Source organism: Salminus brasiliensis, chromosome 1 (genome assembly GCF_030463535.1).
Source record: "Salminus brasiliensis chromosome 1, fSalBra1.hap2, whole genome shotgun sequence".
In the NCBI taxonomy this organism is placed as follows: Eukaryota; Metazoa; Chordata; class Actinopteri; order Characiformes; family Bryconidae; genus Salminus; species Salminus brasiliensis.
This window is the reverse complement of record NC_132878.1, coordinates 88,061,860-88,084,114: the sequence shown is the minus strand read 5'-3', so window position 1 is coordinate 88,084,114 and position 22,255 is coordinate 88,061,860. Positions and strand designations below refer to the sequence as shown.

General features: G+C 40.7%; 1 protein-coding gene across 1 annotated transcript in view; it reads right to left on the bottom strand.

Annotated features, from left to right (window-relative positions):
• Nucleotides 1-2,029: 2,029 nt before the first annotated feature.
• mindy3 (MINDY lysine 48 deubiquitinase 3) overlaps nucleotides 2,030-22,255 on the bottom strand; it is a 68,980-nt gene continuing 48,754 nt past the window's right edge. The window contains exons 12-15 of the mRNA XM_072659070.1: nucleotides 16,694-16,766; nucleotides 14,295-14,382; nucleotides 10,272-10,343; nucleotides 2,030-3,273 (exon numbers count right to left, since the gene is read on the bottom strand). Coding sequence (XP_072515171.1) covers nucleotides 3,124-3,273; nucleotides 10,272-10,343; nucleotides 14,295-14,382; nucleotides 16,694-16,766 — 383 coding nt within the window. The 3' untranslated portion in view covers nucleotides 2,030-3,123. The remainder of the gene's footprint in view (nucleotides 3,274-10,271; nucleotides 10,344-14,294; nucleotides 14,383-16,693; nucleotides 16,767-22,255) is intronic.

Genomic DNA, 22,255 nt, shown 5'->3' with positions numbered 1-22,255 from the left:
GAGACTCCCCCATGCATTGGCATTCATGTGTCTGAAAGCTTGAATGTAGCTACAGTTTTATTAAAGCACTTTGGGCTGGTAAAAGTTCAAAAACTGCAAGCTTTTGAAACGAGGCTCCCAAATTCATTTACTTTACCATTGATCAAGAGGAAAATGTGGCGTTTGATGTGGTGCCCAAATGCCGTTTATTTGAGAGCTTGATGAAAATCCTGGTTCCACCGAAGTGGCATTTTTTTTTTATTCCTTTGCTGCAATTACGTGAAACTTTCAGGCAAGTCGCTGAGCGCGTGCACGATCTGTTCCATATGTCACAAGGATCTCGGCTTGAACGTTTTTAATTATCAGTCGCTCTGAACGCTATAGAGCGAAGCGGGCCTCACAAGGCCTGATCTGGTGACCCACAGGCCAAATGAAGATGCTTTTCAGATCCATGCTGGAATGACACTGAAAGAGTTTTGGAATCTGATTCCCGAAGTGGTGTGGAGGATTGACTGGTTTTCCCTTATATACTCAAAAACAGCACTTTGCATTTCGTACAGTTGAAAACATGTTCGATCAGTAGTACTACAGAGGCACTGTCACACTGTCCAGCAAATCCGATTTTCGGATTGGATATTCAGATGTGACTACGATAACAATGCACACAAATACGCTGAATGAGACCCTGTTTACTGGATACTTCATATGACTAGTGTCTGGATTGTATCCTAATAAGATTTTAGCCACATGCCACATTTACACTGGGTAGTCAAATGCGTCTCTCGGGTTAGTTAGACTGAAATCTAATCACTGTGTGGGATGGAATATGCAGATTCACTCGTTGTAGCAATTTTTACTGGTGTTTCAGTTGTTGAATGTGTCATGGGGAGATGCATGAGTTTACATTTCTATAACGTGGCTTTAATGCGTCTCAGACCTCCTCCTGAAGTGGTTTGAGTGATGGGATTAGTATCCGGTTTAAACACGTCTTGGGTGCATTCACACCTGCTTTTTATGAGGCTTTGTCTAGTCCAGATATAAGCCTCATACATACACTAAGATGTATGAAGTGACCAAGAAGAGCTCAAGGAAAGCTATGTGGTAACATTTATTAGCTTAGTTGATGTGTACAGTTACTGACTGACTATGACAGACTAGAACAACAATCTGGTTGGTTTTTATGAACAACCTGAGAAGACTGCGTTGACAAGCCTGCACTTCTTCCCAGTTCCCACCAACTTGCTAGTACTCGCTCTTACAATCACACAATGCCATCAGCGCTAGAACTGAATTGCATAAAGGCAGTCATCCACTTCTTCTTGAACAGCCACTAAATCTGTCCTACCATCTGTGTGCCTCAGCAGAACTCCAAATTCATCAGACCAGACTGCATCTCTCCTGTCTTCAACTGTCCAGTTTTGGTGATCAGTGCCCACTGCAGCCTCAGCTTTCTGCTCTTGGCCGACAGATGTGGAACCTTATGTGGTTTTCTGCTGTTGCAGATCATCCCCCTCATGGTTGGACATGGCGACCTTTCGAAGATGCTTTCCTGGTCACAACAACTATACAGAGTGGTTATTTGAGATACTGTAGCCTTTTTGTCAGCTCCAACTAATCTGGCCATTTTCTGCTGACCTCTCCCAACAAGGCTTTTCCGTCTGCAGAAGTGCTGCTCGCTGGATTTTTGTCTGCATCACACCATTCTGGGTAAAAAATAAGATCTAGAAATACTCAAACCAGCCTACCTGCCATCAACCAATCAAACCAAATCACTGATCCACTCTGATGGTTGATGTGAACATTCCCTGAAGCTGCTGACACGTATTTGCATGTCTTTATATGCCATGCACTGATGCCAAATGACTGTTTAGACACTTGCATCAGTGAGAAGCTGTTTAGGTCTTCCAAAAAAAAAAAAAAAAAAAAGCTCAGTGAGCTACTCGGGCAAAAATGTGTATACAGACAGTGAAATAGAACTACTATAGGCATCAGCATACAGCGGTAATACAGAACCACTTGAACCAAAACCATCACCAAAACACTCCAAGCATGAAGAAAAAAAAGTGTTTATTTTGGTGAGCCATCAGGGTCAGAATAAATAAGTGTGTACAAGTGTTTGTTCGTCCCTTTGCCTCAGGCAGAGAACAATAAATAGGTGACAAGAGATCAACACTGTCGCAACAGAAAAAAAAAGATAAGAGGAGTTTGGTCATGTCTAAGTCCAAATACCAACTCTGCCTCGTCTTCCCTTACCCTGTCTCTCTCCTTATCCCTCCCCTCCCTTCTTCCTGTGTCTTGTATGGGGTTGTAGTGCATTCCTTCATAAACCTGTCTAAACTGTTCTAGATGTTCTGCCCAGTTCATTGCAGAGTTAGGTAAACGCTGTACAGTGCCACTGCCTCCCAATTAGTCAGGCACACACAGGGGGACTAGAGCCCCAGCCCAGGCTTTGGTCAGATAATACCGTAGTCAGCTTAGTTACACTTTAGTTAATTATTAGCACTGAATTGACACTGAATAAGTTAGGCTTTGCACTTAAAGATTCAAATGCAGGCATCATCTCCACATGAATGAAATACATCACACCAACACAAATGCTGCCAGAAGTCAACTGATAGGCAACAGTGTGCTGATGTAATATATTTAATTCCTGGGGATTATGTACACTGTTCAATCATGAAATCACCAAAAAAAAAAACAAAAACAAAAAACCAACAGCTCCATAAATTACTCATTTGGTCAGCTCAGTAGGCCTTGACAACCCTTTTTTTCCTTTCTTTTTTAAATCTTTTCAGACAAGTAAACAAATAATAATGAAAAACACAACTTTGTAGAAAAACAGCAAAACAAATATTAACACCTGCAAAGAAAAAACACAATAAAAAAAATACTTTCAGTTTTTTTATCGTTGAACAAAAACTAATCAAACGAACAAGCTGGATGAAAGAGAGTAGACGGCTGATGAGAACAGGTGCGCCGGTGCAAGGTGAGTATTATTGTCAGTCTCGTGGTTTTCAGTTCAGGCACTGCATTGGCCTCCTGAAGTTGTAGTGCAGAGAGAGTGCAGGTGGGATTCCTGGGAGCGTGTAGCATTCCTGAAGCAAAGTGAGGCTGGTCAGCCAAAGGTGAGGGCAGGTGGGGGGGCTAATTGAGGGAGGGGGATTTCTCCGTGGTCCACAGCAGCTCGATGTACGGCCATTTGGTCTGCAGGCAGCGTTTGATTGGGGTGTCGTCCGTGCGCACCATAGGGTCTTCAAAGCCGAGGACTAGAGATGTGCCCTCAACATAACTCACCTATGAGAGAAAGAGGCAGGGAGAGAGTGGGAGAGAGTGCATGAGTGGGAGAAACAGACAGAGAACTGTGAGCTGGCATATTTGGAAAAACATAGTCAGTAATGGCTAATAGGCTACAATTCAGGTTTGGATCCCTGTAAAAAAAATTTGGACGATTGGAATCATCACCCAAAAGTCTGTAATCAACTCTCAAAAGTTTGGAATCACCATTTGAAAACTCAAATCAGTACTCAAATGCTTGGAAACACCGGTCAGAAGTATGGAACAAACCTTGCAAACACTATTAAAACGTCAATTTAAAAGCTTAAAATCACTGTTCAAAAAAAATAAAAAAATAAATAATAATAAAATAAATAAAAATAAAATTGGAATTCATTAAAAAACTAAAATCCCTGCTCGAATGTGATGATCAAATCCTCGATATTCATAGAAGTAACTGAAAATAATTACAGCAAATAATCTCATTCCAATACTTTTGATGTTCCACAAACACTGAAATATTGATTAATATAAAACAATTATTGTAACTGTTATTTTACTACAGTTAACGGATGACAAAATATCAGTACACAATTTGTAAAGACTGTTAAAACTTTAAAAGCAAAGCTCAAAACTGTGGCATCACTGTTTAAATATTTTGTTGAATGTTTCAATATTTTAAAATGTTTAATGTTTGGTCTATAATAACAAATTAAGAACGAAAGTCATAAATGTTTAATAAACACTGTTAATAAATTTGTAATAAACATCATAAATAAATCAAAATAATATATATAATTATTTTATATGGTATAATTTTACAGAACAGAGCGATCTTGCACATCTACAGTATATACCATTTCACAACAGCTTTGAATGTGAGACCAAACTATTATTATTATTATTTTTATTTTTTTTATTACATAATTTAAGTCTAATTATATCAGTGAATATTATAATATTATATGTAAAATAACAGCAAACATTACACGACACATGACTCCAAACCTTGGAACGGTGGGAAACGCTGAACAGACCCCACCGAATTAACCAACAGATCCTGCCCTGCGTTTCAGAGCAGACAAAGATGAAGGACATGGTGGAAGGACAGTGTTTGAGCTTCAGTCTCTCTGTGTGTCTCTCATTAGTGACCTGGCCTCCTGCGATGACATCATCAGACCTGAGGCTGGTGATGGCTTCCATATGGAAGGCCTCTCATTGCCAGGGTAGAGTCTGGCCTACATATTGTGCCATGGTGACCATGTGTGGGAGCGCTGCTGGAGGTGTGTGTGTGTGTGTGGGAGATTAACTGGTACTTTATAACTAAAAACCATTATGAATGCACATGAATGTGTGTATGTGTGTGTGTACGCTGAGACATACATTGACTAAATGAAAAGCATATGACAATATTTAGGTGTATGAGTGCATGTGCCTGCATTAAATACCTTACAAGCAACATCATGAAGACCATATGTGTGTAGCCTGTACTACATGACGCGTCATGAGGAATGTGTGTGTGTATGTGTGTGTGACATCAGAATGTCACGGTCAGGGCTGACCAGAGTGGTTGTGGGTGTCAGCACTGAATGTGATGAGTGGCTCAGTGACCCGTGCTGACTTTTAAATGCGGGACCTAGTCATCACTGTCGGACATTCTGAAGGCTAATACATCCCCAGAAACACACCACCACCCCCCACCCAAAGTATCATCAAGGACTCATCCGAACCCTGCCTGACTGGGAACAATCTCAATTATGCCGCATTCTGGCCTATTTAGTCTCACAGAGCAGACAGCAAGCACACTCCACTAAGAGTGTAATTACTAACATATTGAGGGGAAATATACATTCCATGTATAATGCAAGTGGGTACAAATATCCACCCATGCGCCAAACCAGTTCTGCAGTGCTCCCTCTGCTGGCAGATACAAGCGAAACCAGCTTTACAGCACCACTCATCGCACACATTTGACTAGTCCAAATCTCAACAGCTCCAATGTTGACAGGATAACTGTCCCTGTCCAAATCTCCAAAGCAGCTGATCACACACCTGTGGGACTCGCGTTGCGTCATTCTTCTTCACAATGGCCAACTGACCCCTCCTCAACCTCTGCGTTCTATGAGCAGAGTTAGCTGCTTTTGCCATCAAATGTGAGCAACTTCATCTGCTTTCCCACGTTTGGATTAAATGTCCATGAAAAGCTACAAGAAGGAGCTCCTTTGGACAGAAGTTGCCCACACACCTGTTATATGAATCAAACAGCAGCAGCATGGGCTTTCATGAAGAAATGTCTCCTCCTTTAATCTCAATGTTTGTCAGCTTTGAGTACAACACTTTATATTTACACCAAATTACACTGAATGAAAATGGAAGCGTCCATTAAATTTCTTGTGGCTCAGAATCTACAAAGGCTTGGAGTCATCCATGGGAAAGTAAATGCTGGTACTGCTGGAACTGAATTGCAATCCTTGTACACTATATGAAAAAGTATTGGGACACCTGAATATTCATTGTTTCTTCCAAAATCAGGAGTTGATCCAGCTTTTGTTAAAGTAACTGTCTCTAATGTCCAGGGAAGGTTTTCTACTAGATTTCTGAACTTTGCAATAAAGATTGTGTTGAGCGACAAGAGCATTAGTGAGGTCAGGATGTTGGCCTCATCCCCATCTCATCCCAAAAGTGCTGGATGGAGCACCATCATTCCAGAGAACACAGTTCCACTGCACCACACCTCAATGCTGGGGGGGCTTATTCCCCTCTAGTCCACGCCTGGTATTAGGCATGGTACCAATAGTTTCATGTTTATCTGCTCTATTCTATTGGCAATACTCCTCTTCAGGAACCATACAACCTGTGTGTGTGCATTTGCACATCTGTGCCAGCAATAGGTACAATTTAAAGAAGCTGAATGCATTCACTAGAAGGGGTGTCCACAAACATTTGTACACAGTGTACTTACACCCATTGGGCATTTTATCAGATACATGCAACAAAGATACATTCCATAAGCATACAATCACAGAAAGTAGATCAACTGTTGGTCATCTTCAGTCAGCTCACCTATGCCTCCTGTTTTTTGAGAAAACAAGACCTGACTATAGCCAACGATGTGAGAGACACCACACAGGCCCACTTAAAGGGACCGTCACAGGACCACTTCTGTTAGTGTGTGATGTGCTGGTATACGTATCAGACTGGAAGTACTGCATGGTGGATCTTTTAGGTGTACACTCTTAAAAACTACAGCTTATCTTTTTCCAAACACGTTGGAATGGGCTCTTGCCTAGCCCTTAAACTGTAATCACAAGACCACTGATGTCTGAACAGGACTATTCTTAATTCATTATTGACACTGATGAGTGCAAACCCCCCCAGCAATGCCGCTGTGCAGGATAAACTCTCATTAGTCTCCCATACACTAACATGCCAGACAGTAGAAGCTCTCTTGTACTTCGCTGCTGTACTGAGAATGGTCCACTACCCAAATAATATCTGGATGCAGTGGTGCTTTGGTAGTCCCTTTCCAATTAAGGGTATTCAGAGTAGGAATAATAATATTATTATTAATAATAATAATAATAATAATAATAATGTGCCAATTTGTGTCACTTACAGTTGTACAGTGCGATATTTTTTTTTCCTTCTCATACCCCAGCTTAGAAAGCAAGAGCCAAAGCAGAGGGACTACAGCACTCCTGGAGCAGAAAGGGTTAAGAGTCCAATGCTAGTGTAGCTATTATACTAGCAATTACATAAAGGGTTGTAGTCCTGGCACACATTACTCCAAGGTAACCTGATGAAGTCCTGGACATGGAACACTGCTTACACCTCAATGGTTGAGAAATAGCAATCGGTGGTGGATGTATGAATCTTGTGGCCAACGCCGTCTCCTTCTAAAACATCTCTCCCGTACGTTTTAGAGACATTACCACAAGTGTCAAGATTCCAACTGGAAAGAACAGCAAAAAGGCATTTCCTCAGCCTGTCTGAGCCTGTTTCCTGTCCGAAGGTCCATCATAGCTGCCAGCTAGCTGTATGGATAAAGCATATGTTCCTAGTTGCCAGTACTGCTTTTTGTTAAAACATGACAACGGTGTGTGCACACTTCCTTAAAATGATACAAGTATCTCTATGGGCTCACCAGATTTCATGCACCGCAGGGCCTTTGTGTGTTGTGTAGATAGCTGCTGGACAGACTCATATTTGGCCACGCTGGGTGCTTGGCTATGGCTCTGTTTGACAAGCAAGGCATACTGATTGGTCTGGAAACAGCCGATGACAAGTGTGTTCGTGTCTTAGAGGTCGTGGCCAAGTGAATTATTAAGGATTATGAGAGGTTACGGAGGTCACAGCAGACTGAAAGTGGATTTAAATTAGATTTCTGGTGTCACACGATCAAAGATTCCACAGATGTTATTAAATGAAATGTAAGGGCTATGCATTTTTAAATACTGTCTGTTTCACTGAATGTACTTTTCACGGGCATTAGCCATGAATATACTGAAAAGTAAGTGAGGTGGATGCAAAATCGGGGGCTATTGTGACACCTTTAATTTTTAAAAGAGGCTCTGTAACATAAACTAGTGTGAAGTCATATAGTCTGATGACTTCCAACTAAGTTTATTTCAGGTATGGGAAATACCCAAACAGGTAAAGTGCTGAATTATGCTATTTTTATGTAGTTTAAAGTACTACTTTTCTGTGGAAAGGTCTATGAGTCTATGAACCCTTTGTGAAGTTTCTATATTTCTGCATAAATTTTAAAATCTAAAAGCAGAGAAGGAGAACCAAATCAAACAAATCTAAGGACTTAACAAATAACATATTTTGGTCTAATCTGCCCACGAAACAATGTTCCAATAGCCTTCTGGCTTGGCCCTGTGATATTTAGCAAACTGCAGACGGGCAGCAATGTTCTTTTTTTTGTTGTTGTTGTTGTTCAGTGTTCTCCTGATGGCGGACTCAAACATTGACACTAGCCAATGTGAAAAAGGCCTTAAATTGCTCAGATTTTACTCTGGGTTCCTTTGTGACGTCGCAGACTAATACACGCCTCGCTCTTGGTGTGTGCTTTGTTGGTCGACCACACCTGGGAAGGATAATTTCCTCCATTTGTACACAATCTGTCTGACTGTGGATTGGAGTCCTAACTCTTTAAAAATGGTTTTGTAACCTTTTCCAGCCTGATGAGCATCAACAACTCTTCTTCTGAGGACCTCAGAAATCTCCTTTGTTTGTGTCATTATACACTTCCACAAATGTCTTCAGACCGGCATTCAGTAAAGATCAGACTGACCCCTATTCTTTAAATAAAACATGGCAACCACTCACACCTGATTGTGATCCCACTGATTGAAAACACCTGAAACGCATTTCACCTTCAAATTATCTGCTAATCCTGAAGGTTCACATACTTCTGCCACAAAAAAATACTTTTTCCTCTAATGACTAATAAATGACTTTCCTCAAAAAATAAGTCTAATATTTCTGTGTCATTTGTTTGATTGGGCTCCTCTGATCTACCTTTAGGACTTTTAGGTCAAATTTATGCAGAAATATAGAAACTTCTTTCAACCACTTTAAGTTCTTCTCCTTGCACAAGCAGACAAATCCAGAGCCCAACATTTGCACAATTTATTTGAGGCCCACAGCCAAGAGCTGAACCAGAACCAGGCTTCAGGATCTTTAGCTGGTTTAAATGGTTTGTGCAGAAAGGTGACCTGCTCTTTGGATGTCCATTTGAACACAAGCCCCTTAGAAACCGGTCCACAGTAAAAAGCCTGGCACAGCGGAAGCCTTTACAACAAAGGCTGACCACTTCACTGCTGCTTCTAATGCACTTGGCAGGGGAAAGTAGGACCCTAAGTGTGTGCACATTTCCTCACACACATACACATCCTGATTGAACGCTGTCCCTTTCCATTAGGGCTGAAGTTCTGTCAATCTCTCCTACTTCCTGTGGAAGGCAAAGGTCGTGCGCTCCAGGTCACACAGCCACCGATAAATGGATATACGAGGCTGGCGGAGTGTGCGCCAGTAGGATGGCATGTGTTAATGCCATTAGGCTCTTTATAGGGACCTGCGTGGAGAGTGGAAAATGGGAAATGGCTCTCTGTGCTGGGTCGGGGGGAAAACACTTAGCTACCGGTCACAGTAGTAAAACAGACAGAAGAAGAAAATCCCAGGCCAGATGTGCAGTTGTGGTATGATGAATATATAAATGCAAAATAATGACCAGTAAAACACCTACGTACTGTAGCGACTGACATATGGATTTTAATTAGGGATATGCAGGACAGGAAGGAAAGATTTTAGAGTAGGTTCAAGATTGATTTTTAAAACCTTTTAGTACACCCACTCTTAATTAAAGACTAAAATAAATGGACAGCTCCAAACCACTGGTGCTGGGGAGTTGGTGAGTTACAAGTTGCTCAGCTACTAATTCAGCTACCTTTCTAACCAGAAGAGCTTGTGATGGCTCATCTGGAACTAAGTGATTTCTAAAATTAGGTAATTAAGTCTTATTCTGACTTCTTATTTTGTAAAGGGACTCATTTCCTTAAAACTTACAAGGTCATCATAAATATAAGGTACATCCTCACCTTCTGTTTACATTAATGTGCCTTATATCAGCTGAATAAAGGATCCAGAAACGACTTATTATCATCGTTTGACAATTAACGTGTCTCAGGGAGTAGCTTCAAAGCAGTGGGCTTCCTTTTCATGCGGCGCTAACTAGAGGCAGCTGACTGACCGTGAGGATACAAGCCTACAGAGGATAGTCGTTGAGTGAGGGGGCTGATGAAACGAGCCTGAGGCGGATACGCAGACGTCAGGTCAGTAATCACATTCAGATTCCACTCAACATGCAGTGGATCAGACAGGATAAGGCTAAGCATCTAGTGGCTGTCTGCTATGTGCATGGCTGACAGCAAGGGGGAAAAAAAGTTAGTGTGTAGAACTGCATAAGGGTGTGTGGGCACTGCTTGGGTGAGGGGAGGGTGCATGTGTGTTACCTTTTCGTTGTGGTTGGACTGCTTCAGGCCATTATAGTGATACACAGGAAATGAGTCTGGAATCCCTGAGTCCTGCAACGGCAAGACAACATGTGAGTGAGTGACTGTGTGCGAGCCTGACTGCCTTTGTGAAAGCGCATGCAGCAGGGGTGTAAACCTAAGACCTTTGATTGAAGCCGGATTCTTTAGGCAAGCACTAAATGCACTCCAAAAGCTTTAGCATCAGCAGTTTTACCATAAATATGACATTTTTGGTCTTATCATGGTCTTATCTTATTATTTAGTCCCAAATTGAACAGATTAGAACTGATTCAATAATAGGGATGAAACAAACCACAATTTCCCAAATGTTTGGGAAAGCAAACATTGCTGTTATTAGTCTGACAATTATTTTTCTGTTGTGGCTTTTACGTTTAAACAGTGCTATGCAAAAGCTTTAGCTCCCTATCTGGGCTGTAAGTCTTTATTTGCTCAGTAAAACATTAATATTAGAATAAATACAAGTAACATTGATACAGAAAGTCATGATTTTACATCACTGTGTCGTTACGTCACGGTGTTCATTAAAAATCTCCAACATCTCCTTTTATTTATAGTTATCATCCAACAACTAGTAAATCAGTGTGCAATCCTTTAATAGTCAAACTAAGAAATACATTGGCAAAAAAAAAAAAAAAACCCTGATTGGTATATATTGTGTTCCTGGATCATTTCACTCCTGTTTGATTTGCCTAAGCATAAACTAATAATTATGAACTAAAATATATGCTCATGTACATGTTAGAGTTAAATGTAACATTTACAGCTATGATGGCAATGGCAGAAATAGAAAGTACTACTAACTCATATCGGATTACGTTGATAGTAAATGACTTTAAAAGACGTGCTAATCTGAAGGAAAAACGCATACAATTTAGTGTTTACGCTGAGCTCATGTTAGCATCCAGTGCTTTTTACCGTAACTGGGCAACTCAACTGAGCGGTCGGGATAACAGATATAAATTTAATTGTGCTTTTAAAATATCGCAATGTTTTATTTAGCTGTTACGCCCACCCTTATCAATAACCATGCATGTGATGTCAGCAGACCATAGACAAAAGTAAATAACTTGACTGGGCAGGCAATGTTGACAACCTTGGAAATGGATTATTTAATTGTGTATCCCTTCAGCCAATGCTGCTTATATTATTTGATATTTGATGAAAAGTACTTATTCTTTTACTTTCAACTACAGTTTCAGGGCTGTTTTAGTTTCTCAGTCTTTTACCATGCTAAGCTTCTGATAACTGATCATACAACTCATTAACAATTGTATATTATTAACGTTATCAATAATGAGCCCTAATCAATTATAGTGTTCAGTGTAGTTCAATAACAACCTTCAGACAGAGGCATCATGACACATTAATACATTCTTACACTCTTTACTTGCAATGATTCTTAGCTCTAATCCCTCTGTACAGCACACTTTACTGTCTTCCATGCTTTCACTGAACCTGATGCACTATAATAGTTGCTAATTAATCTTGTATCTGTTGAATCAGGTGTAACTGAGAAAACAAAACCTGCAGTTAAGAGAGGCTCCACAATTAGGACCTGAGAACTAGTGCCAAGCAGCATAATTTGAATGTAGAGAACATTCATTTTTTTTTCCTGCTTCAGAAAACACTTTAGAACATCTCAGCTTGGCTCAGGCTAATCAAAACGCACACAAAACCCCACTGCTAATGTAACACAAAAAGAGACGCAAGAACCTGAAGCATTTGTCTGCGAAAATGTCTTGAACATAATAGATACTCTGCGCTGACAACCTGCTGGAGCATGGCAGCCAAGTCAAACAATCATGAAAACTGGCTAACTGCGGCTGCCCAAAAAGGCAGAGAATGCACCATCGGGCCAAAAAAGTCCAACAGGCCGGCTTTACGCTTCTCTCGCACAATCCTGACAGCAGCCAAATACCTTTGTCTACCCAGTACCACACACTGGCAGAACTACAACAGTTGTGTGCATGTGTGTGTTTGTGTGTGTAAGCCTGAAATGGGGTTAGGATGTTTGATTTAATGGTAAATGGAGGCTTTTCAGTGTGGATCCCTAAAGCCCTAATCTATTTAACACACAGTCAGAGAAGCTGCAACACAATGCCAACTCTAACCCTCAACCTCTCTCTTTACTTCTCCAGCTCATTAGAGCGGAGGCACAGGGCTAAAAGAATAGAAGCAGGGACAGCACAGAGGTGAGGGAGTCGTATTACACTTTTATTGCCTCTGTGTTTATTCGGTTTTATGTTGCTTTTACTGTTATCACCTCAATTATTTTTAGAAGTTTGGCCATGTAACAGGAAGGCCAATAAAAACAGAAAGAGAGAATATAAGTGTGTGTAAGAGAGAGAAAGAGAGACATGCTGGAAGGCTGTGAAGACAGTTATAGGACCTGAACAAAGTTTTATCAGTTGACAAATAATCATCAGTCAATATCAAGTATCGTCAAATATTCCACTGATAAAACAGTAATTTAATAATAATGTTCAATGATTATTATTTATAATAATTTATTTATTTATTAATGTTAATTGTTTTGCATTGTAACAAACCAACACTTCTGATGACCTGATCTGAATTTCCTGTTCATGTGTTGGTCTTCACAGAGAAGGCTAAGATTACATTTACCACCTGCTCGTTTCAATTACAGCAAAGCTGGATGAGCTGATAAGTATGAACTCCAAAGATCATCATCATTCATCAATGGGTCAGGGACCTGGGACTGGAACGTTGTGGGTTTCATCCCCAGGAGTTGGATCCCCTGAGAAAAACAGCTAACCCCCCAAATGCCCCACGAGTGCTGAGGTGCCTGCCCACTGCTCTGAGCGTGTTCTCACTGCCCTGATCACTGTAGTGTGAGTGAGTGTGCTCACTGCCACAGATAGGATAAATGCGGATGGCTGAATTCAGTCGTGCTGCTCTGCAATGGTGGTAAAGTGTGCTTGATCTTACTTATTCAAGTGCATTCAAACTACGGCCGGACGAACAGCTGAACTCTATATCGATTGTGAGTGAACAAAGCGTCAGACAATCAGTAATACTGTCCGAAACTATTTTTATATTAATATTTGAATGTTGTTTTTCAATTATTTAAAATGAACAGCTTCAATATTTACAATTATTTTACCACCTCAGTCCACGTGCTTCCTTCACTTTCAGTTCTGTATCTTTCATCTTGTCCAGAAATGGGACACATAATTTAATATTTTTAATATATATATATATTAATTATTTTATATTTATCATGTTTTTTGTTTAAATTCACCATTAGTAACACAGAGGGGGCTTTATTATATCAGGCAAGCCACAGATCAATAAATGATCTGGGTTATCAGTGATATGTTCACAGATATCATTGACAAAATCGGCTGATGTTATTTGCTAATTAATATGAAAATTCCCAAGAACTAAAAAAAAGGAATTAACCAACACAAACATTTTTAAATGTTGTGTAGCCCTGCTCATTTAACTACCACATTTATAATAATGAGATAAAGTGTGTGTGGTGTATCTTTAAAAACAAAGAGAGACAAAGAGTCCAATATGGCCATCAATATCAACTGATATCAGAAAACTGATATTGGTTAACCCTCAAACAAACATACCCCCACATAAGCAGTATTGTATAGTAATACATTTTCTCTAAAGAGGAAGTTAAGAGCTAATGAGCAGAAACCAACAAAGCTGTGTAGCAATTTCCCTTCACTACAATATTTATACTATTTCAGACTTCAGCCTGAAAGTCTATGCTGTTTGGCAACTGAGAATTTAGTCTCTACATCTGAGAGACTATCTCTGAGATAATATCAATACTTCACAGTTAGTAAAGGAAAATTATAGTCATCTTTACAGAAGTTATTTGAGTTGCCTTACTTGGTATTACAATCATATTCTAACGGCAGTTCATATCTTGTGGTACATCCTGTGCATGACCAGTATGATGGACTGCATGAGACATACTCCACTGTAGGCATGGTGCGTTACCTGATCAGGGAAGAACTCGAGCAGGAATGGTCCCAACAGTATGATGCCAAGACTCTCCGGATCCAACTTACTCTTCATCAGGTTCACACTGTGTGGAAAGAGGGGAAGACTGTGATTGAGAATGTGTGTGTTTGAAAGACTAAGATTATTGCACACCCTTGTAACAGTCACATACATGCCTGCGTCTGGTGCATGTAAAAGCTGAACAGTGCCTGTGTTTATACTAGCAAGTTTTCTTTAGGCTGGGAGAGATGTGTGAACGAGAGAGAGAGAGAGAGAGAGAGAGAGAGAGAGAGAGAGAGAGAGAGAGAGAGAGAGAGAGAGAGAGAGAGACTGATGCAGCATATCTTTCTTTTGGTTAAAGGGATAAGGGATGTCTGGAGTACATGTGCAAGATGTATAGTGTCTGCGTTTGTTAGCCCTCAGGCAGTGAGAGGTGTGTGTGTATTGATATATTAAGCTGTAGTGAGGAGTTATGATGTTCAGGAATAGCAAGCTCAGAAGCTAAATATAACCATGAGTAAAGTCTGGAATCTCACTATTATTACTTTAAAACAAGCTGGCCGATTTAGAAATATGCAGTCTTTTCCTTAAAAAGGGAGCATGAGCTGCTAACCTTCCTAAGAGCACACACACACACTCACTCAGACAGATGATAACCTAAGTAATCAGGGCAGACACAGACATTCTCACGCTCTCTGAGGTTTTCATCACTTGCGTTTTCATGTTTTTAAAGTAATCGTGCCAGAAGGCTGATTATGGTGTGCATATTTGGAACAAGACAGTGGAGGGAGGTGTGTAAAGCTGGAGGCACGTTGGAGTACAGCTGTTCACGAAATAATCTCCAAACTTCACTGTAAAAACATAGGCCTGCCCTGACGTCAACCGATTAATGCCCTTTGTTTTACATATTAAAACATTTGAGCTGCATTTGGACAATATTGAGAGTTGGAGGTAATATAACTATACACAGATATAGTTATATAGTTATAGAACTAAACACAGAAGAAAGGAATGTCTTTACAAATGATTTGTGTTTAATAGAAATGCCTGAATCAGCTGCAGATTATTAAAACATGTTTAGAGAGGATTTTGAAGGGGCCTGCCTTATTTAAACCTCATCCATTTATTTTGTTGAACTCTTAAATGTTAAAGTGAGTGTCATCAACATGGCTTAGAGGTATCCTTTGAATTATTGGTCTATTTTAACTAGCTAAGACTTTTCTAGCTAAGACTCTGCTAAATGCTGTAAATGTAATGGCCAGATCCAAAGAGCTCTCTGAGGCACCACGCATGTGTATGTGTGTGTATGGAGAGAGAGTGAGACATTAATCAGAGAGCGAGTTAAAGTTCCAATTTTGTCATTTACTGCGCGATTGTAGCTGAGGTGTCTCACAGACTCCGCAGGTTGATGCCGGCTCTCAAAGATCTTGTAGGACTTCTAACGTCTGGCTCTTATCCATAATCGAGAGATCACCGGCAGAAGCAAGCGAGTTTACTTTAAATTAGGCAGATGAGAAAACAGCCTGATCTTCCAGGAGCGTGTGCAATATCATGTGGTCAATAGCAACACTATGCTTAGCATTTCAGCTGTCTGTGATGAGTCTATTATGGTATGTAGGAAACACAGATCACACAGTGAATATTAAACGGTACACTGAACAAACCACCATACCACCCACCCAGCACTAGTTAACACACAAGCAACTGTGACTATGACATGAGTTGCACACACTGCACACAATAGCTTCCACTGCAATATCAGCTTCTTGTGTCCTTTCTTACATCCTCTGCTGCACTCAGTTAACACAATATTTCATTTCACTTTCCTGTATGTCTTGCTCTTACGTAAACATATTATAAGGAGTTCTGATATGTCAATATCCATCCCTTCTCCTTCAGTTCTGCTCATTAAAAACACATTAGAAGCAAACGTTGGAACGAAGCTGTTTAACAGGTGGAAATTTCCAAGAAGCCCCCGGTGAGCTCCGTAGCTTGTGTGTCTCTAAGGTGAGGTCTGCTCTGAAGATCTGACTCTGTACCCCTGACCTTCTGTATTCCTTTAATAGGGCTGAGATGAAAGAGGGGGATTTTTCACATTATTTTCCTCCCCTTTGCTCTGGTCAACAGTGTCCAGTAGACCGATGCAGTGAAACGTGAACCAAAGCCAAAGTCAGCGGGTGACCCGAACAGAGGGAAGGACTGCAGGTGTTCCATACACATTCACTGACTACACACACACAAAGTTACATCCGGACTACACACACAAACATACACACACAGCATCCTACTTGTGTTATCACTGAAAACATTACACAGACACACACACACACACACACACACACACACACACACACACACACACACACACACACACACACACACACACACAAACTTACTACTCAGGCTCAGAGACCAGATCCAAGGCCTTCATTACGTCCTCAAGCAGTGTGTCTGGAATGAACCCATTATCTATAGAGAAGAGAGAGTGAGGGGAGGGGGGAGAAAAGACATATGGTTAGTTCTATTGTCTGGAATAAAGGAAAAGGGGGTATAAAGAAACATAACCCCCTATAGTTTTCCACAGGCATGCATCTAGAGACCACACACACATATACACTAAATGCAGCCGACCATAGAACAGGATGCTGATGTTGAATATCTGCTCTTCTTAAATCAACTAGAAAGGGAAAGAACTTTTGTGAAGTAAAAAACATGTGCCAGTATTTGGTGATTTTAAGGACATATGGTAAACATTAGTTTCACTTTGCAGATTTATTTACATACAGACATATACACTATAGGGACAAAATTATTGGGACACCTGCTCATTCATTGTGTCTTCTATAATCAAGGGTATTTACATATATAATATGTATTTACATAACTGTCTCTACTCTCCAGTGAAGGTTTTCTACTAGATTCTGGAGCATTGCTGTGATAATCTGATTGGATTCAGCAACAAGAACATTAGGGAGGTCCCCAACTCATCCCAGAAGTACTGGTTGGAGCACCATCATTCCACAGAACACAGTTCCACAGTTTGTGTGCAATACTTCTCTACAGAGACTAGACATGCAGTGTGTGTGTGCATGTGCACATCTGTGTCAGCAATGGGTGCTACTTAATGTAGCCGAATGCCTTCATTAGAAGGGCTGCCCACAACACACTGGACGAAATCACATCTGCAAGACTTTACTTCATAACTTGACAGCTGTGATGATGATGCAGGCATGATGATGCAGTTTTCCCTGATGCTAAGTGGCTATGTACATACGCTTCAATTGTAAGCTTGTTAGCCTCACAGCTCCAGTTCAGGTATCAAACATATCTTGGCTAATTGACAACACTGGGTTAAGTTTGATCTCACTCTTTTTTCCCTCTTATTAGTTCCTTTCTCCATCAGTCTGTCTCAGAAGGACAGATGTCTTTGTATGGTAATATATGGGCTGTGTTGGTTATTTGTATTTATAGCCCATTAAAATGTTTCCAAAACTGCAGCCAAATTCTAATTTCACAACAACCATAAGAGGAGAAGAGGAGAGCAAGAAGGAGAGGGTCCAGAAGAGAAAGAGGAAGAAAGAAAGAGAGCAAATGGAAGTATGGAGGAATGCTCCAGAGCTTGTATGTGTTTTTGTGTTTAGGTATGCGAGCATGCATGCTTTCAGCTGTGTGTCTGTAACAGTAGAACTAAGGCTAGCTGGAGGCACTGTTTACATATTTGGTGTGTGAGATTATTTTCATATGTGAGCTGTAAGCGCACACATACCCTCTTTTACTCACACACACCAAAATGTATTAACTGCATGATTACTGTGCTGTCAGGTGTTCTGTCGGGGTGTGTCTAGGGGTTGAACTCGGAACCTCTCTCTCTGGTACACACACAGCCTGTGACTGTGCTTCCATCAGACTCGTAATCACACTTTAGCTCAAGAGTAAACATGATGGATGAGTAAATGACTGCCCCACTGTTCAGCCGGACACTGATGGGAGACTGACTTTCGGGGTCCCCTGCTGCCCGACCAGTTAACTACCTGACCATCTGCCTCTCCTGCTACCCCAGACCACTTTTACTACCCTAGATCTACAGCTTTTTTCTTGCCACTGCTGCCTTTAGCTTGTTCACATGTTATAGTAAAAGGTTTTATTGTGTAGAGAACTGTGTATTTAGGCACCCATACGGACCTTTGTATTTAGTAGTATCTAAGCTTAGCTGTATCTTATGGATTCTAGTTGATACAAACTAGCTAAGGATATTTTTAGAGTAAACAGGGAAGCACTTTTGTACGTTTTGCAAGTAACTTTGGATAAGAGCGTCTGCTGAATGTAAATGTCATTTTGAATTATTTTTATTGGTCCATTCATCATTTTACAATGTATACAATTGTGGATTCTGGATCAGAGCAGCATACAGCAACAAAAGCAGCTGGGCTTCAGCCTGGAACTTGTATACACTGCATTCAGAGTGTTTTCACATTTTGTTATATCGAGGCCTTGAGCTAAAACTAGATCACCCCGCTCCCCATCCTGCACCCAATCCCATAATGACAAAGAAAAACATTTTTGCAACTTTATTTAAAAAGAAAAAAAAAACAATTGCTTGACCAAGGTATTCATACCCTTTACTCAGTACTTAGTTGAAGCATCTTGGGAGTGATGCCAAAAGGTTTACACACCTGAATTTGAGGATTTGCTGTAGTGATGGCTAACCTTGGAAGTTACTCCCATTTGCACACAGGACTTTCGGAGCTCAGCCAATTTGGGTCCTTGGTCACTTCTCCTACCAAAGCCATTCGCCTCCAGTTACTTTGTTTGATGGGGCGGCCAGCTCTAGTAAGAATCCTGGTTGTTCCAAACTTCTTCAATTTAAGAATTATAGAGGCCACTGTGTTCATGGGAACTTTCAGTGCAGCAGAGCTTTTGTAGCCTTCTCCAGATCTGTGCTTTCACACAATTCAGTCACAGACAGTTCTTTCCTCACCCCCCCCCTCTTTCCAGTCCCCCCCCCCTCGATATGTATCGTCAATTGTAATACCTTATATAGACAGGTGTGTGTCTTTCCAAGTCACGTCCAATCAAATGAATTACAATCATAAGAAATGTGATAATCATAAGAAATGGGAGCCCCTCAGAGCTAAATTTCATAGTGTAATAGCAAAGCGTCCGAGTACTTCTGTCCATGTGAAATTGTAGTGTTTCCTTTTTAAAAAAATGTGCTAGAATTTCTGTTTTCACTTTGTCATTATGGGGTATTGAGTACAGACTTTTCCAATGCACTGTAGATGGTCTGACAGGTGAAACTAGGGTTTTTACTTTATTACAGCACGTGTGGAGGAGTTCTGTGCTGCCTTGAGCAGTTAATGAGCAAGTGTGTGAGAGAGGAGTCTGAACTGAAAACACACAATCATAATGTTCTGATAAATCAGAGACACAAGAATGTTGTTTACTGCCTTCATAATTATGCTCAAATTCTTTTAGAAGTCACAGAGACGCGCAAATGTTCTGCTTTTGGCGCGTCAGCTTGAGTTTGGAAGACATTTAAAATCTAAATACATTACAGTCTCTAGATCTCAGTGTCCTCACATTCTCCAAATATGAGCACACACTCACACAGACCCAATAAGGATGAAATGCATGGCTGTGGGTTAAACCTGGTTTAAGCAGTGTGTGTTCAAGAAGCCAGATGCTATGCTTTTCTAGGCATGCTGGCGTTTTTTTTCCTTTTCCTCTCCTGATGCATTTTTTTTTAGCTCTGCAGATCCTCTATATGCTCTCTCCTCAGGGTGCTTCAGTGCAGAGACTTTGATACAGTGAGCAATAAATAAAGAGGAAAAGTAGAGAAAGTATTACTGTGGCTTAGTAAAATTACAAAAGCAGATACCTACAGGAGGAGAACACACACTCTCTCTCTCTCTCTCTCTCACACACACACACACACACACACACACACACACACACACACACACACACACACACACACACACACACACACACACACACACAACGTAAGGGAGAGTCAGTAAGACTAAAGGCTAAGACAAGCATGAGTTTTCCAGCCAACTTCAATGATTGTCTGGAAGTAGCTGAAGTCAGTTTCTACTTCTAATAACTTACATATGAGTTAATAAGAGACCTGAACACTATGAACATTTTGTGAAAAAATAACAATTGCAATATTACTTTCACTCTTACTTAAAGGGTGCAACCACATCCCACAATTGTGCCTATCCAGCTTTGTGCATGAAACCGTACTGCCTGTTATTTTATTAAGTGTTTGCTGAAAAGAGTAATGCCGTAGACTCGCTGTGTGACTGACAGTGTGATCACCTTTTGCCTAGCATTAATGTGAGAATTAAAAAAAAAACAAACAAACAAACAAATAATAATAGTAGCAAAATAATAGTTAAAATTAGATCAATAAAACCAGTTAAATTAAACTGAACTTTTAATTTGATATACTTGAATGTGTTTAAAATGCAGTTAGTTTTGTATTTTCAGCTCCAGACTCATGTCTTGATCATGTCTGGGAGTCTACAGTAATGTAAAACACTATATGGATCTATATAAAAATGCTAAAACAGGCAGTAATTCTTATTCATTTATCTTCTCACAAAAGCATATGGGAGGTTTCTTTTCCATCTTAAATGTTCCCCACTCATTCATGCTCTCTTAACCAGTAACACAGAAATAAACACTGCAAGCCTCAGGTCTCCCCTCTCTCTCCGAAAAACCGCAGAGCAAATAAACCAATGAGGAGCTCTTTCCTGCGTGGAATTGCCCTCAGGCAGCTATAGATGATCTCCCTCCGTACAACTATCTTTAACACACGAGATTGTGCGTTACAGTCATTTGACCTTGTTAGAGGTCTGCATGGGCATGAAAGTGAAGCCCAAACATAACCCAATCTGTCAAATTTGAGACCCAACTCGATCAGGACCTATTAGTCAATTTGAAAATCTCAGAACTCGAACCCAGAAAAAGAGATTGTGCTTGCACTTATGGATGGAGAACTGATACTTTAGTACCAAGTCGATATCAGCTAGGGTTGGGGGGGGGGGGGGGGGGGGGGGGGGGTATAACGGTAATAATGTGTCCCGTGGTAGTCAAAAATCGGTCTCTCAAAATGAAGACGATATTTCAAAATTATGACAAAACAAGCCCACCATAGTTGTGAGTTAACGAAACTCTGAGTTCCTTTGAAAGGGAGAATCAAACAAACCTGCCTGAAAAATACCAAATGTGCCCAGAGGTGTATAGTTAGGAAGTAGAACCACTTCACTACTGTACTTCAGTACTACAATACTGTATCTGTTCTCTGCTGAAGTATTATTTTTTGTCTCCTACTTTCACTTTTACTTCACTACATATTTTCTATGGGTTTAGTACTTTTACTCCATTACATTTTTGTTTTGCTGCATCGTTACTTGTTACAATTATAAAAATGGTAAGAACCATTTCAAACCCACATTATCGCTGCCAGAGCACTAGATGGCTCTGCCACCGGGTTTGATGAAGCCGCCTCAACATTGAGCATTTACATTTACGGCATTTAGCAGACGCTCTTATCCAGAGCGACTTACAAAGTGCTTTGCTATTTACCCAAGAATAACCTCAGCTAGTTAGAATAGACTAATAATTCAAAGGATACCTCTAAGTTTAGACATTACTAAACACAATACAATAAGGCAACCATAGTACTCTATTCGTCCAAGTACTCTCGGAAAAGGTGGGTCTTCAGTTTGCGTTTGAAGACAGCGAGCGACTCGGCCGTTCGGACACCCAGAGGCAGCTCGTTCCACCACTTTGGTGCCAGGACAGAAAAAAGCCTGGACGCTTGTCTTCCGCGGATTTTGAGGGATGGCGGGTCGAGCCGAGCCGTACTTGAAGCTCGAAGGGCTCTTGGTGCGGATCGGCTTTTGACCATTGCCATCAAGTACGGAGGGGCTGGTCCGTTCTTGGCT